The sequence below is a fragment of the Notothenia rossii genome (assembly GCF_949606895.1).
Source record: "Notothenia rossii genome assembly, chromosome: 2".
Lineage (NCBI taxonomy): Eukaryota > Metazoa > Chordata > Actinopteri > Perciformes > Nototheniidae > Notothenia > Notothenia rossii.
Genome location: NC_136904.1, coordinates 95,698,454 through 95,715,574, shown reverse-complemented (window position 1 = coordinate 95,715,574; position 17,121 = coordinate 95,698,454). Strand labels below are relative to the sequence as shown.

At 44.4% G+C, this 17,121-nt stretch overlaps 1 protein-coding gene across 1 annotated transcript; it reads right to left on the bottom strand.

Annotated features, from left to right (window-relative positions):
- Positions 1-6,236: 6,236 nt before the first annotated feature.
- LOC307029793 (olfactory receptor 6N2-like) lies at positions 6,237-7,187 on the bottom strand (the record flags this gene model as incomplete). Its single annotated transcript, XM_079665876.1, has 1 exon — positions 6,237-7,187. One exon carries the CDS (start codon positions 7,185-7,187, stop codon positions 6,237-6,239), a length of 951 nt encoding a protein of 316 aa, XP_079522002.1.
- Between the last annotated feature and the right edge of the window lie 9,934 nt (positions 7,188-17,121).

Below are 17,121 nucleotides of genomic sequence, written 5' to 3'. Positions count from 1 at the left end.
TACCTCCAGGGCGCATCACCGCATTTTACAAGCCAGGGAAGGTGTCTGAATCATGGGTAAACATTGTTTAAATAGTCTGACACCTGGGAACCTTCAAGGTTATACTAATTTTTTATTATTTATTTAATTATCACACGATTTTTACAAAAACAGTATACAGAATATACATAATAAACATAATAAACATAATAACAACATGATTAACAGGGGCCTGGGGGCCATATTAGCCGTCTATCTTGTACGGTACACCGGGGAAAAAAGGTTGAGTCCACGGCCCCTGTCCCCTCATCAGGAGTATCAACCGGCCCTGAAGAAAAGGTATTGCTGCTCTCCGCCCCTGAGCCCTCTTCGGAGGTATCTGACGCCGGTAGACCTCCTTCTAATGATGCTGCTGCAGCTGCTGCCGCCCTGAACATGGAGCGGATCTCCAATCCCTCCTTTATTTCAGGCGTATTCGCGTAGAACCGGTCTGCATTGCTTACGTCGTGACACATAAACCTGGCGAGAATTTACCTGCTTTCTGGATCTCGGTGATGCTTGATATTGTCAGCCAGGACAGTGCGCAAGATGGTGAAGGTGACGTCTGTTTCTAGCCCAGCATCAGCCCAAGCCCTCTTCAAGTGAGCGTTCAGGTTCTTGGAAGCGTGCTTCCCGTTGTGAAAAGGAAGAATTCATTCTGAGGACCCGACAAGTTCTCTTTTATCCCCATTCACTGCATGACCCAGCTAAACTCCTTTACTGTAAGCACCAGCTGTGCTTCGCCAAATGTCTTGACAGTGTTGTGATCCTGCACGTGGATAATGTAGCCCTCAGCAGTTCCCCTTCTGTCCGCCTCAAAGACCTCTGTGTTGGTCATGTTTGCGTACACACCCGGACGGTGGCCATACAGGAGGCTCCAATGGAGGGTTAGATAGCCATATAGCAGGTACTGGGTGATTCAGGTCGGATTGCTAGCCATCAGGTCAAGGAGATCAGGGATGCGCTTCTCAGCGTGCCAGATCTTGTAGCAGACTCGAAGTCCATTTGCCATAAAATTTACTGGCATCGCCTCCATAATCACTTAAACGGATTTACTTGGGTTTGTAAAATAGGGGGACGCATCGGGAGTCTAGGGGGAGCAGCACACCCTCCCGGCCATCAGAGACGAACCCGTAGGTCGGAGGAACCGACTGCCAGAGCACCGGCACGAGGCCGGGCCGGCGGAGGCCCTCTGATGGCAGGTCGCATTTGCCATTCGATCAGTGAGAAATCAGAAAAAAGTCTGAGTTAACTTGTTGGAGATCCATAGAAAAAGGGTGAAAATGAAAAAAAAGTATCCGAAAATAGTGCCTCATGACCCCACAAGAGAGTCTGTCATCTCTCGGTCCTATCCTCCAGGCAAGGCGGCGGCCAAAATTGGGTGAAATTGAGCAAAAAGTTAAAATAAATAAAATAATTCATCCATAAAAAAAGGGTGAAAATGAAAAAAAAGTATTCGAAAATAGTGCCTCATGACCCCCCCATGTGTGTGTTGCAACTTGCATATATATTTAATGCACTTGACGCACACATACACATGGCGTAATTTCCTTTAAAAAAACAGTTTAAAAGGGGAGTGATTAGTCAAATATGCATAAATGAAAAGATAGAATGCTAACTAAGTAACATAAGATAAGAATAAACAAGTTGAAATGATTTGTTATTGGTTCTGATCATATCCTATAGATGTTTGGATTATTGAAAAGTATACAACTCCCTTTCATATGACTGTTGAGAGCTGTATCCATCAATTAATTTTGAGCTCCAGATTGATGCATTTCACTTCAACATTTAAAAAAAAATTCCCCTGGAGGATGTGAGGTCCCCCAACAAAATAAAGCAGGTAAAAATAATTAAATTGCGAACATGTTATTTTAGTAAACACTGAAAACGGGTCACACAGACCCAAACAGCACACAAAGGTTAAAGGTAAGCATATAATAATGTTAAAATGTGCTAAATATATACACTGCAAAAAACAAAAAAAAGAGGAGTAAAAGTAGCCCCCGACTTGTTTGTTTTTTTTAAGTAGCCCTCGTCCTAAAAAAGGTTGGTGACCCCTGCCGTAGAGTATATTTCTGTATATCTTTTTGAAAATCTAGTTTATTCATCATTTTCCTACACATGTATTCACTGGTGTGTCTAACCTGCAAATTGCTCTTTAATAAGCAGAGCCTGTCTCTCTCTCCTGACAGCCCGTCTGTGTCTCATGCAGCTCGCTGATCCAGTAATGAGTGACCCGACATGACAGTAAATAATAAACATTTATAACCAGTTTAGCTAGTTCCAGGGGTAGATAAGATTGGTAAATGTGATGGTCTAACTTTTTAAATATTTCAAGTCACTAGAGGGATTTCCACTGCAGGTTTATATTTGCGTAACAGTTGCGCGACTTGTCCACATGCAGCTATCTCAGGGGTTGAGCTGCAGACTGAGACAGAGACATCAACAGGTATAACTTTCGAGGGGTGGAGGTATGCCCATTATTTTTTATTTGTAAGAAGAAAGGACAGGAATGTGACGGTAAGGTGCTCTGCTGCAAACACAACAACATCAATCCTCTCCAAGCACCTGCAGAGGCAACATGCTAACACCAAGCTAGTAGCTAAAGACCCCGAACCCACAGTGATGATGATGAGTGAGTGCAGACTCCGAATATGCAGGAAAAACTAGAATCTTTACCGTTATTAACTTGTGTTATGTCTTACTTATTGCAAAAATTAATTGTTATATGTGTGCACATGTAGGCCTAAGTTATTTGTTTTGGCTAGGCTGTTGCTGAGTAACGCAAAAGTAATATAAGGAGTAACGAGTTACTTTATGTAGAGAGTAACGAAGTAAAGTCATATATTACTTTTTTTTAAAGTAATAAGTAATATATTACTTTTTTAGAGTAACGACCCCCTCTCTGCCTGGGGCCCCCACCGACTCTAGGATCGCCACTGAACATTTCTACAGTAGAAAAGACAATATCACAAATAACACACAATATTAAAAATTCTGGAAAAATGTAAATGTTGTAGAAAAGACATTTATTGTTTATGTACTCTTTACATGTGGAACCTTTGTCCTTTGTTAGGCGGGTTAACTGAATCCCTGCTCCACTTTACTGTCTCTCTACAGGTCAGGACGTGATGTTACCGTGTGTAGGCATGGTGCTATGTTCAAGGTTCAAGGCTTTCATTGGTCATGAGTCTGGAGGTTTTAGTTCGACATGTTTTAGAGAGTTTCAGTAAGTTTGGAGCATTTTTTACATTTATAAGAGGAGAGGTAGTACATTAGCTCCATGAAGATGACTTTGCACTTTAGTTACAGTGAGATATAAACTCAAACAATCTGAATTTGATAAAGAAACAATGAATGCAGCTGCACTTCCTAATATGAGATGTTATAGTCATATGTCCTCCTGCAGTCACTAACAGAGGATGCTATAAGTCATCTGATCAACTCAGTGTAGCTGTGAATGATCTCTAATACAACTCACTATTTACAAAGCTGCTAGAGCAAAACCAGAAGAACTATCACATGGCTGAGCTGTCCTCCCTGCTGTACCACAGCTCCTTCAGTGAGGCTGCTGCTCCACGGTGTTTCAGAGAGAGATACCACAGCTCCTTCAGTGAGGCTGCTGCTCCACGGTGTTTCAGAGAGAGATACCACAGGCCCTTCAGTGAGGCTGCTGCTCCACGGTGTTTCAGAGAGAGATACCACAGCTCCTTCAGTGAGGCTGCTGCTCCACGGTGTTTCAGAGAGATACCACAGCTCCTTCAGTGAGGCTGCTGCACCACGGTGTTTCAGAGAGAGATACCACAGCTCCTTCAGTGAGGCTGCTGCTCCACGGTGTTTCAGAGAGATACCACAGCTCCTTCAGTGAGGCTGCTGCTCCACGGTGTTTCAGAGAGAGATACCACAGTTCCTTCAGTGAGGCTGCTGCTCCACGGTGTTTCAGAGAGATACCACAGCTCCTTCAGTGAGGCTGCTGCTCCACGGTGTTTCAGAGAGATACCACAGCTCCTTCAGTGAGGCTGCTGCACCACGGTGTTTCAGAGAGAGATACCACAGCTCCTTCAGTGAGGCTGCTGCACCACGGTGTTTCAGAGAGAGATACCACAGCTCCTTCAGTGAGGCTGCTGCTCCACGGTGTTTCAGAGAGATACCACAGCTCCTTCAGTGAGGCTGCTGCACCACGGTGTTTCAGAGAGAGATACCACAGCTCCTTCAGTGAGGCTGCTGCTCCACGGTGTTTCAGAAAGATACCACAGCTCCTTCAGTGAGGCTGCTGCTCCACGGTGTTTCAGAGAGAGATACCACAGCTCCTTCAGTGAGGCTGCTGCTCCACGGTGTTTCAGAGAGATACCACAGCTCCTTCAGTGAGGCTGCTGCTCCACGGTGTTTCAGAGAGAGATACCACAGCTCCTTCAGTGAGGCTGCTGCTCCACGGTGTTTCAGAGAGAGATACCACAGGTCCTTCAGAGAGGCTGCTGCTCCACGGTGTTTCAGAGAGATACCACAGCTCCTTCAGTGAGGCTGCTGCACCACGGTGTTTCAGAGAGAGATACCACAGCTCCTTCAGTGAGGCTGCTGCACCACGGTGTTTCAGAGAGATACCACAGCTCCTTCAGTGAGGCTGCTGCTCCACGGTGTTTCAGAGAGATACCACAGCTCCTTCAGTGAGGCTGCTGCACCACGGTGTTTCAGAGAGAGATACCACAGCTCCTTCAGTGAGGCTGCTGCTCCACGGTGTTTCAGAGAGATACCACAGCTCCTTCAGTGAGGCTGCTGCACCACGGTGTTTCAGAGAGAGATACCACAGCTCCTTCAGTGAGGCTGCTGCTCCACGGTGTTTCAGAGAGAGATACCACAGCTCCTTCAGTGAGGCTGCTGCTCCACGGTGTTTCAGAGAGATACCACAGCTCCTTCAGTGAGGCTGCTGCTCCACGGTGTTTCAGAGAGAGATACCACGGCTCCTTCAGAGAGGCTGCTGCACCACGGTGTTTCAGAGAGATACCACAGCTCCTTCAGAGATGCTGCTGCTCCACGGTGTTTTAGAGAGATACCACAGCTCCTTCAGTGAGGCTGCTGCTCCACGGTGTTTCAGAGAGAGATACCACGGCTCCTTCAGAGAGGCTGCTGCTCCACGGTGTTTCAGAGAGAGATACCACAGCTCCTTCAGTGAGGCTGCTGCTCCACGGTGTTTCAGAGAGAGATACCACAGGTCCTTCAGTGAGGCTGCTGCTCCACGGTGTTTCAGAGAGAGATACCACAGCTCCTTCAGTGAGGCTGCTGCACCACGGTGTTTCACGGAGAGATACCACAGCTCCTTCAGTGAGGCTGCTGCACCACGGTGTTTCAGAGAGAGATACCACAGCTCCTTCAGTGAGGCTGCTGCTCCACGGTATTTCAGAGAGAGATACCACAGCTCCTTCAGTGAGGCTGCTGCTCCACAGTGTTTCAGAGAGAGATACCACAGCTCCTTCAGAGAGGCTGCTGCTCCACAGTGTTTCAGAGAGATACCACAGCTCCTTCAGTGAGGCTGCTGCTCCACGGTATTTCAGAGAGAGATACCACAGCTCCTTCAGTGAGGCTGCTGCTCCACAGTGTTTCAGAGAGAGATACCACAGCTCCTTCCTTCCTGCAGCGGTCGGACTGTACAACCACCACGGCCCCTAGTAGACCACCTCACACGCTGGAATACCCCTGATGGGGAATGTCACTGTCTGTAACAATATTTGAGGAACAGACTAAATATGTTTGAAGAATTCTGGGAACCTTTTCCTTAGAAATGCAAATCTCAAATATACGTTTAACATAAGTAAACAATATGCTAGTACCTTAAACATATTATGCACCGGAACAGTATTGACGGTATTCTTAATATTTTGTTTCCGTAATTATACTTTTTATTTTCTAGTTTTTGTATTTGTTCATACATTTTGGCTCTTTTCTTTTATGTCACCTATTCATATTTGATCAGAAATAGAGTTGACAGGACCCTCTAGGAGAGGACGGAGACGGGACCCTCTAGGGGAGGACGGAGACGGGACCCTCTTGGGGATGGCCCATGGGGACGTGGAGCCGAGAAGGAGGCCTAGAAAATGTTTCCCGCTCTCAGTTATGTTCATGGTGATCAACTGAATATGGGCCGCACTGTTTCCCCTGATGTGCAGCAAATGCTTCTGTCTACATGGACCTTTGTGTGGGGCAATCAAACAGTGTTGGGATCAGCTGTCTCTGCGGCAGCTCAGCAGCCTCTTCACATGCGTGAACACCTCCTTTAACTTCAGACCGTACACCACTGGGTTCAGTACAGTAGGTACTAGAATCATCAGCATCGAGATAATAAGGGTGGAGTCAGATTCTCTGTTGCTCTGCAGGCGGCGAAGCATCAGATCTAAGTAGACGCTGATGGAATAGTTAAAGAAGACGAGCAGGTGAGGAAGACAGGTTTGTAGAGCTTTGTTGCTGAAGCTACGTGAGCGCCGCAGACAGATGAAGAGGATCCTAGCATAGGAGAAGAGCATGAAGGTGGCAGGCAGGAAGACGGTAGCTGTGACGATCAGCAGAATGTAAATTCCACTCAGCTGCGCTTCAGCACCACCGCAGCTCAGGGTGAAATAGCTGTCGATGTCGCAGTAGGCCCTGTTGAGCTGCGCCCTGCAGAGCGGTAAGCGGCTAGCCAGCAGCGTTGTGACTCCCCCTAGAATAACAGGCAGCATCCAGCAGAGAAGCAGCATCAGCACCACCTTGGCAGGAGTTACCAGCACAGCGTAGTGCATCGGGTGGCAGATGGACAGGTAGCGGTCAAAGGCCATGGCCGACAACAGCATGAAGCTAGCTCCACCAAGAGAGGAAACAAAGAAACCCTGGCACAGACAAAAAGTCCGGGACACCTGCACCAAGCCTGAGCCGGACAGCAACAGGTCTGACAGAAGTTTAGGATAAGTCAGTGTGCTGGCTGTGAGAGAGTTCAGCAGAAATGATGCCACGAAGGCAAACATGGGCCGGTGAAGAGCTCGCTGCGAACAGATGATATAAATCACCAGAGAGTCACTGAACAACACGAAGAGGTACAGCAACAAAAACACGAAGAATAAGAGCGAGCTGTGGCCAGACAGCGAGGAGAAACCGACCAGCGTCAGGGACGAGGTCACGTTAAACCCTGCTGACGTCATGAGGAGACCCCAACAAACAACACGCTGTGACCTCAGGTCAACAACAACAACAGTAACAACAACATAGCTCACCAACCTGTTAACATCTAAATAAAGGATATAACATTAGTTTATATCACATTGACATATACAGCAGTAATAAGGAAACTGGAATATTTAGAACACACATTTATTTAACATTCATATTTAAAACGTGTCTTCATAGAATATGAATTCACAGATAATTAATCAGATACTAAAATATCTGCTTTAACATTAATGTATAAGTCAATGATAAATATCTATCATGAATCAGAAACAGGCAAAAGCATCATCGCAATGAACACGAAAAATGAGAAACATGAGATTAATATGTGAAATTAGTCATAAACCAGCAGAACAATCACAAGGAACACGAAACATGAGGAGAAACTGACCTGAGTCCACCTGTTAAAATATTAATATATAAAACATTATGCATCACCACAGTGAACCATTGAATGTATGTGAACACGAAACGTGAGAAACATGAGGAGAAACTGACCTGAGACCAGCTGTTTCAACAATTATGTTAATATATACACAGAACATTAATAGTATATATAATATTCATTTAAAGAATGTTAATATATGATTAATCATGAAAACAGAGAAACATAATCTCAGTGAACCTGAGGAGAAACTGACCTGAGACCAGCTGTTAAAACATTAACGTGAATATATAACAATAATGTAAGAAACATTTATGATTTCAAAATAACATTTATAAGTGAAATATTAAACTAACGTTAGCACAAGGAACACGAAACGTGAGGAGAAACTGACCTGAATCCACCTGTTTAAACATTAACTTCAATTTATATAACATTAATATATACAGCATTAATATAAAGTACATATTTAGTTTCATAATGAATCAGGAAAAGACAGAAAGATTATCACGTGAACCCGAGACCTGAGGAGAAACTGACCTGAGACCAGCTGGTGAAACATTAATATAACATTAATGTAGATATGATGAAGCACGTACAGACAGAGACAGCCTCTCAGTGAACATGAAGCTGTGTTGCTGCTTTTATCACCATCCTTCTTCCTCCGTGGAGATCATTATATATTCATTAAAGGTCATCGGCCAATCACAAATATCTTGTTGTTTGGAATGGCAGGTTCTGAGAAGGCAATGTCAAGTTAATGTAAAACAGACAAACATCTTAAAATAGTAAATATTGAAAGCGTCCCCTTGATTAGTTCAGTGCTTTGTTTGATGTTAGTAATATGTTCAGGTATCAGATACACACAGGGGTTAAGTTGGGCCCCGGCTCATCGGACGATGCTCTGACTTCCTCACCCTCACATATTTGTCATATGTTTACAAAAAACTACATATATGTTAAAACCTTTCTCGTTCTTAACATAGACTCTATTTAGGGTCGATATGGGTTGAACTGAGATTTCCACACACACATTTTAAGATGTTCTGATACGCCCGACCAATATAAAGCACGGCTTTGAAGGAAAGGATAAAGTCACTAATCATGTAGTTGCTTTGAACTGTTCTTTGGTAAGTGTGCAGAGCAATGCTGATTTAAAATGGTAATTTGAAGGTTGAATATTTGTGTATATCTTAATAATTAATGTAAATTAATTCCAGTTAAATGTAACTATTAAGAAGACGGTTCTGTTTGTAATACTTTCTATTTTCATTGTGTTATTTGGTGGCATCAATGTGTGCATTTGATACAGGAGCAGTGTCTTTAGGGCCTCGCAGCCCTTAAGGTCAGAATAAACAGATCCTCGACCACGCACCGCATAGAAAGGTTCAAACTGTCTGGGAATGGATGCAAAACATCTACTGTCTCATTATCCATCTATTTGCTGGATGATGTTTGGTTTTGAGTCTAAACGTGTTAAAGGAGGAACACGTGCAGCGCTGTGGGACGCTGGTTAGCATCTGTTCCCTTCATGAGCACATCCAGTGTGACTGACATCCAATTAACATTCATGACAGAGCACACATTTAATTAACCAGAAAAACACAATCTTTCACTTATTCGGGATGGACATGATCCTCAGAGACATTTTATTATATTTCAATCATCCGTCTTTCTTGGTCATTGTGCAATATTACTCACTATGAATAAAACACACCAGGAGACAGCTCTTCGTGTCCCGCGGGGAAATACCCGTTGTGTCCTCGTTACGGCCTCTAATGTAATCTGACTGGCAGCTCAACCCCCTCTCTCCATCACTGTGCTGGACAAAGACGACAACTCCACTCATTTAATACAAAAAAGCCAAAGTTAGACAGCTAGTTAGAAATGCTTCTACGACAAAATACGTTGGTGAATTTACTTTTTACGTTTCCTCTGGTTTGACCGGTATGATGCACCATCCAGTACTGAGAGTGCATTTTAACATACTACATATTGGCCCTCATGCTCTCAGACAGTACACGTACATACTAAAGTACTGAGATGTCACTCACATAAAGTGAGAAGCCTGCAGGGCAGAGGTCAGGGCGGTAAAAACATCCTGCAGATGACGAAATGATGTTTGTGGTTAATGAGCTGGAGCTTGGACTCTGTGGACTAACGAGCTCCGGCCTTAATGAGAGCTGTTAACGAGCTGCTCTCAGGTGACCTCATTCACACACTGACCTGTTTGCTTCTTTACATTGTCCCGCTGTAAACATCGTAAGAAATTCAAATCAATGTTTATATGGCGTAATTTACATTAAATATACTCTTTTAATTATAGCTGTTTTATTCTGAAAAACCGGAAGTTCACACACACTCTTAACTTAAACATTTTCATTTCCGGTTAGCATTAGCATGTGGCTAATGTTACGTTTTTAACCTGTTAAGCCCCGAGCCTGTTTTTCAGGCCTCATGCTCGAAAATGACATGCCCAGAACAAATGACAATATCTTCCCTTCAAAAAGGCGTAAATTAATAATCTTTTTTCTCAAAGCAATGATAAACCTGTGAGTTGGATGTAGATGAGTTTTATTTGATTTTAAAGGGGACATATCATGCTATATTTGAACAATATATTGTAGGGCCATACCTTGGGATGGGTATCGTTTGAAATCAATCAATCAATCAATCAATGTTTATTTATATAGCCCAATATCACAAATGTTACATTTGTCTCAGTGGACTTCACAGTTTGTACAGAATATCAGTATGACAATACGACACCCTCTGTCCTTAGACCCTCACATCGTACAAGGAAAAACTTCCAGAGAAAGATGGCGCCTGCCCATTAAGGGCTTTGTAGGCGAGAAGAAGAATTTTAAATTCTATCCTGTGTTCTATAGGGAGCCAGTGTAAGGCAGCCAGAACAGGAGTAATGTGGTCCCTTTTCCTAACTCTGGTTAGTACACGAGCTGCAGCATTTTGAATAAGCTGAAGCGACTTGACTGACTTCTTGGTACACCCTGATAATAAGGAGTTACAATAATCCAGCCATGAAGTAACAAATGCATGGACTAGTTTCTCTGCATCGTTTTGAGGCAAGATATGCCTGATTTTTGCAATGTTACGTAGATGGAAGTAGGCGGTCCTTGAAATTGATTTTATGTGGATGTTAAAGGATAAATCCTGGTAAAATATAACACCAAGATTCCTTACAGTCTCACTGGAGACCAAATTAATGCCATCCATAGTTAATATATCTTTAGATAATTTGTTTCGTAGATTCTTCGGGCCAAGTACAATAACTTCAGTTTTGGTCGTGTTTAACATCAAAAAATTTAAGGTCATCCACGTTTTTAAGTCCTTGAGGCAGTCTTGAATTTTATTTAGATGATTAATTTCATCAGGCTTGATTGATAAATATAGTTGAGTATCATCCGCATAACAATGAAAGTTTACAGAATGATTCCTTATAATATTGCCTAACGGAAGCATATATAGGGTGAACAAAATAGGTCCAAGCACTGAGCCCTGTGGCACTTCATCGTTGACACGTACAAACTGAGAGCGTTCAGATAGATAGGACCTAAACCAGCCTAAAGCAGTTCCCTGTATGCCAACTAAGTGCTCTAGTCTTTGCAATAGGATATCGTGGTCGATAGTATCAAATGCAGCACTAAGATCGAGCAAGACAAGAATAGAGACAAGTCCCTTGTCAGAGGCTATTAGAATGTCATCTGTGACTTTAACCAGAGCTGTCTCTGTGCTATGTTGTGTTCTAAAGCCAGACTGAAAATCTTCAAATAAATCATAGTTTTTTAAGTAATAACACAGCTGTTTTGCGACTGCTTTCTCAAGAATCTTTGAGAGGAACGGAAGATTAGAAATAGGTCTGTAGTTGGCTAAAACCTCTGGATCGAGGTTGTGCTTTTTAAGAAGCGGTTTTATCACTGCTACTTTGAATGATTGTGGAACATAGCCTGATAATAAAGACATATTCATAATATTTAATAAAGAAGTGCTAATTAATGGAAAAACTTCTTTTAACAGCTTAGTTGGAATCGGGTCTAAGATACACGTTGATGGTTTAGAAGAGAGAATCATTGAATTTAATTGTTCAAGGTTTATGGTTGAAAAGTATTCTAGTTTACTATCTAGTGTAATATTAGAACTTACGTTTCCGGGAGCTGTTGATAACACTATACTGGTCAAAGGCAAGAGGTCATTGATTTTGTTTCTAAGAGTAACAATTTTATCGTTAAAAAAGCACATCAAATCATTCCTACTGAGTGCTATGGGAATAGAAGGCTCAGTCGAGCTGTGGCTCTCTGTCAGCCGGGCTACAGTGCTGAAAAGAAATATTGCATTATTCTTATTCTCATCTATTAATGAAGAGTAGTATGCTGCTCTCGCTTTACGCAGTGCTTTCTTATATTCATTGAGAGTAATATGCCAAATTAAGCGAGATTCTTCAAGTTTAGTGGAACGCCATATCCTTTCAAGTTGTCTCGACTTTTGCTTTATTTTGCGGGTTTTGGCATTATGCCATGGAGCTAATCTATGTTGTTTTATTTTCTTCTTTTTCAAAGGAGCAACAGAGTCTAATTTTATTCGCAGCGCATCTGTAGCACTATCAACAACATGATCAGTTTGGGGTGGTGTACATTTTGTATAAGTTTCCTCCCCTACATGCAGACATGCTATCGAGTTAAGTATTGGTGGAATCTCTTCCTTAAATGTGGCTATAGCACTAACAGATAGGTTTCTGCTGCAGGAGCTTTTGGCTAATGCTTTGTAGTCTAGTAACAGTACTTCAAAAGTTACTAAGAAATGGTCGGATAAAGCAGGATTATGCGGTTCGACTAATAGTTGCTCAATTTCAATACCATAAGTCAGAACAAGGTCAAGAGTGTGATTATAGCAGTGGGTTGGTTTATTTACACTCTGACAGAAACCAACAGAATCTAATATAGAGTTAAATGCAACAGTAAGGCTATTTTTATCATCGTCAACATGAATATTAAAGTCACCTACGATAATTACTTTATCTGTTTTAAGAACCAAAGCTGATAAAAACTCAGAGAATTCTGATAAGAATTCTGAATAAGGACCTGGTGCACGGTACACTGTAACAAATAAGATTGGCTGCAAAGTTTTCCAGGTCGGATGCGTAAGACTGAAAATGAGGCTTTCAAAGGAGGTATAATTTAATTTTTGTTTAGTATTGATAAGTAAACTTGAGTTTACTTATGTAATGTATTGATTCCGATTCCGCTTATCGATTCCCCGTTTCGATTCCAAAATTGTAAAAGAAAGAGGTCAAATGTTTAGACAACAAAATTATTTTTATTGTTTTAAGCTTTAGCTGAGATTTTTATAAACAAAAAATAAAGAAGCAAGACAAATGTATTGCACAATAGCTGTGCTTTATTTTAACTGAGCTATGCCTGTGGGGAAACTGTGGACCTCTGTCGCCGCAACTTACATGATTCCGTTTTAAAAAATGAAGGGTGGTGCCGGCCGTCAACGGCCCGCTGACGACTGGCTGTTCTGTGATTCTCCAGAAAATACATAGATGGCCAGTCCGCCCCTACCCCACTTTAGAGGCAATGGACGTCCACTCTCGGGAGACTTCCGAGAGTGGTGCGGTTACCCAAGGTGACAGACCTAATTTTACCTAGGGAGAAGTGGTGAAAATGAGAAAATGTATCCAAAGATAGTGCCTCATAATGCGGGCATGTGGACAGTAGCCAGAGACTCACAGACACACACACATGCAGAGATCCAGGGGGCGGAGCACATGGCTTTTTTTACCCAGCAATAGGCCTCTGTAAGGCGGGGAGACTCCACGGATGGCGCACACCCAGAGCAGTTTGAAACCATTTGAAATGACTCTGAGACATTACCTGGAAGAATGCTTGCATGTGGATAGTAGCCAGAGAGGAGCAGGCTGCCCCTATTTAGAGGCAATGGACGTCCGGGGCGGGGAAACTCCACGGATGGCGCACACCCAAAGTGACAGACCTAATTTTACCCACGGAAAAGTGGTGAAAATGAGAAAATGTATCCAAAAATAGTGCCTCATAATGCGGGTAAGTGGACAGTAGCCAGAGACTCACAGTCACACACACATGCAGAGATCCAGGGGGCAGAGCACATGGCTTTTTTTACCCAGCAATAGGTCTCTGAAAGGCGGGGAGACTCCACGGATGGCGCACACCCAGAGCAGTTTGAAACCATTTGAAATTACTCTGAGACATTACCTGGAAGAATGCTTGCATGTGGACAGTAGCCAGAGAGGAGCAGGCTGCCCCTATTTAGAGGCAATGGACGTCCGGGGCGGGGAAACTCCACGGATGGCGCAAACCCAAAGTGACAGACCTAATTTTACACACGGAAAAGTGGTGAAAATGAGAAAATGTATCCAAAAATAGTGCCTCATAATGCGGGTAAGTGGACAGTAGCCAGAGACTCACAGTCACACACACATGCAGAGATCCAGGGGGTGGAGCACATGGCTTTTTTTACCCAGCAATAGGTCTCTGAAAGGAGGGGAGACTCCATGGATGGCGCACACCCAGAGCAGTTTGAAACCATTTGAAATGACTCTGAGACATTACCTGGAAGAATGCTTGCATGTGGACAGTAGCCAGAGAGGAGCAGGCTGCCCCTATTTAGAGGCAATGGACGTCCGGGGTGGGGAAACTCCACGGATGGCGCACACCCAAAGTGACAGACCTAATTTTACCCACGGAAAAGTGGTGAACATGAGAAAATGTATCCAAAAATAGTGCCTCATAATGCGGGTAAGTGGAAAGTAGCCAGAGACTCACAGTCACACACACATGCAGAGATCCAGGGGGCGGAGCACATGGCTTTTTTTACCCAGCAATAGGTCTCTGAAAGGCGGGGAGACTCCATGGATGGCGCACACCCAGAGCAGTTTGAAACCATTTGAAATGCCTCTGAGACATTACCTGGAAGAATGCTTGCATGTGGACAGTAGCCAGAGAGGAGCAGGCTGCCCCTATTTAGAGGCAATGGACGTCCGGGGCGGGGAAACTCCACGGATGGCGCACACCCAAAGTGGCAGACCTAATTTTACCCACGGAAAAGTGGTGAAAATGAGAAAATTTATCCAAAAATAGTGCCTCATAATGCGGTTAAGTGGACAGTAGCCAGAGACTCACAGTCACACACACATGCAGAGATCCAGGGGGCATAGCACATGGCTTTTTTACCCAGCAATAGGTCTCTGAAAGGCGGGGAGACTCCACGGATGGCGCACACCCAGAGCAGTTTGAAACCATTTGAAATGACTCTGAGACATTACCTGGAAGAATGCTTGCATGTGGATAGTAGCCAGAGAGGAGCAGGCTGCCCCTATTTAGAGGCAATGGACGTCCGGGGCGGGGAAACTCCACGGATGGCGCACACCCAAAGTGACAGACCTATTTTTACCCACGGAAAAGTGGTGAAAATGAGAAAATGTATCCAAAAATAGTGCCTCATAATGCGGGTAAGTGGACAGTAGCCAGGGACTCACAGTCACACACACATGTAGAGATCCAGGGGGCGGAGCACATGGCTTTTTTTACCCAACAATAGGTCTCTGAAAGGCGGGGAGACTCCACGGATGGCGCACACCCAGAGCAGTTTGAAACCATTTGAAATGACTCTGAGACATTACCTGGAAGAATGCTTGCATGTGGATAGTAGCCAGAGAGGAGCAGGCTGCCCCTATTTAGGGGCAATGGACGTCCGGGGCGGGGAGACTCCACGGATGGCGCACACCCAAAGTGACAGACCTAATTTTACCCAGGGAAAAGTGGTGAAAATGAGAAAATGTATCCAAAAATAGTGCCTCATAATGCAGGTAAGTGGACAGTAGCCAGAGACTCACAGGCACACACACATGCAGAGATCCAGGGGGCGGAGCACATGGCTTTTTTTACCCAGCAATAGGCCTCTGTAAGGCGGGGAGACTCCACGGATGGCGCACACCCAGAGCAGTTTGAAACCATTTGAAATGACTCTGAGACATTACCTGGAAGAATGCTTGCATGTGGATAGTAGCCAGAGAGGAGCAGGCTGCCCCTATTTAGAGGCAATGGACGTCCGGGGCGGGGAAACTCCACGGATGGCGCACACCCAAAGTGACAGACCTAATTTTACCCACGGAAAAGTGGTGAAAATGAGAAAATGTATCCAAAAATAGTGCCTCATAATGCGGGTAAGTGAAGAGTAGCCAGAGACTCACATTCACACACACATGCAGAGATCCAGGGGGCGGAGCGCATGGCTTTTTTTACCCAGCAATAGGTCTCTGAAAGCCGGGGAGACTCCACGGATGGCGCACACCCAGAGCAGTTTGAAACCATTTGAAATGACTCTGAGACATTACCTGGAAGAATGCTTGCATGTGGACAGTAGCCAGAGAGGAGCAGGCTGCCCCTATTTAGAGGCAATGGACGTCCGGGGCGGGGAAACTCCACGGATGGCGCACACCCAAAGTGACAGACCTAATTTTACCCACGGAAAAGTGGTGAAAAGGAGAAAATGTATCCAAAAATAATGCCTCATAATGCAGGTAAGTGGACAGTAGCCAGAGACTCACAGGCACACACACATGCAGAGATCCAGGGGGCGGAGCACATGGCTTTTTTTACCCAGCAATAGGCCTCTGTAAGGCGGGGAGACTCCACGGATGGCGCACACCCAGAGCAGTTTGAAACCATTTGAAATGACTCTGAGACATTACCTGGAAGAATGCTTGCATGTGGATAGTAGCCAGAGAGGAGCAGGCTGCCCCTATTTAGAGGCAATGGACGTCCGGGGCGGGGAAACTCCACGGATGGCGCACACCCAAAGTGACAGACCTAATTTTACCCACGGAAAAGTGGTGAAAATGAGAAAATGTATCCAAAAATAGTGCCTCATAATGCGGGTAAGTGGACAGTAGCCAGAGACTCACAGTCACACACACATGCAGAGATCCAGGGGGCGGAGCACATGGCTTTTTTGACCCAGCAATAGGTCTCTGAAAGGCGGGGAGACTCCACGGATGGCGCACACCCAGAGCAGTTTGAAACCATTTGAAATGACTCTGAGACATTACCTGGAAGAATGCTTGCATGTGGACAGTAGCCAGAGAGGAGCAGGCTGCCCCTATTTAGAGGCAATGGACGTCCGGGGCGGGGAAACTCCACGGATGGCGCACACCCAAAGTGACAGACCTAATTTTACCCACGGAAAAGTGGTGAAAATTAGAAAATGTATCCACAAATAGTGCCTCATAATGCGGGTAAGTGGAGAGTAGCCAGAGACTCACAGTCACACACACATGCAGAGATCTAGGGGGCGGAGCACATGGCTTTTTTTACCCAGCAATAGGTCTCTGAAAGGCGGGGAGACTCCACGGATGGCGCACACCCAGAGCAGTTTGAAACCATTTGAAATGAGTCTGAGACATTACCTGGAAGAATGCTTGCATGTGGACAGTAGCCAGAGAGGAGCAGGCTGCCCCTATTTAGAGGCAA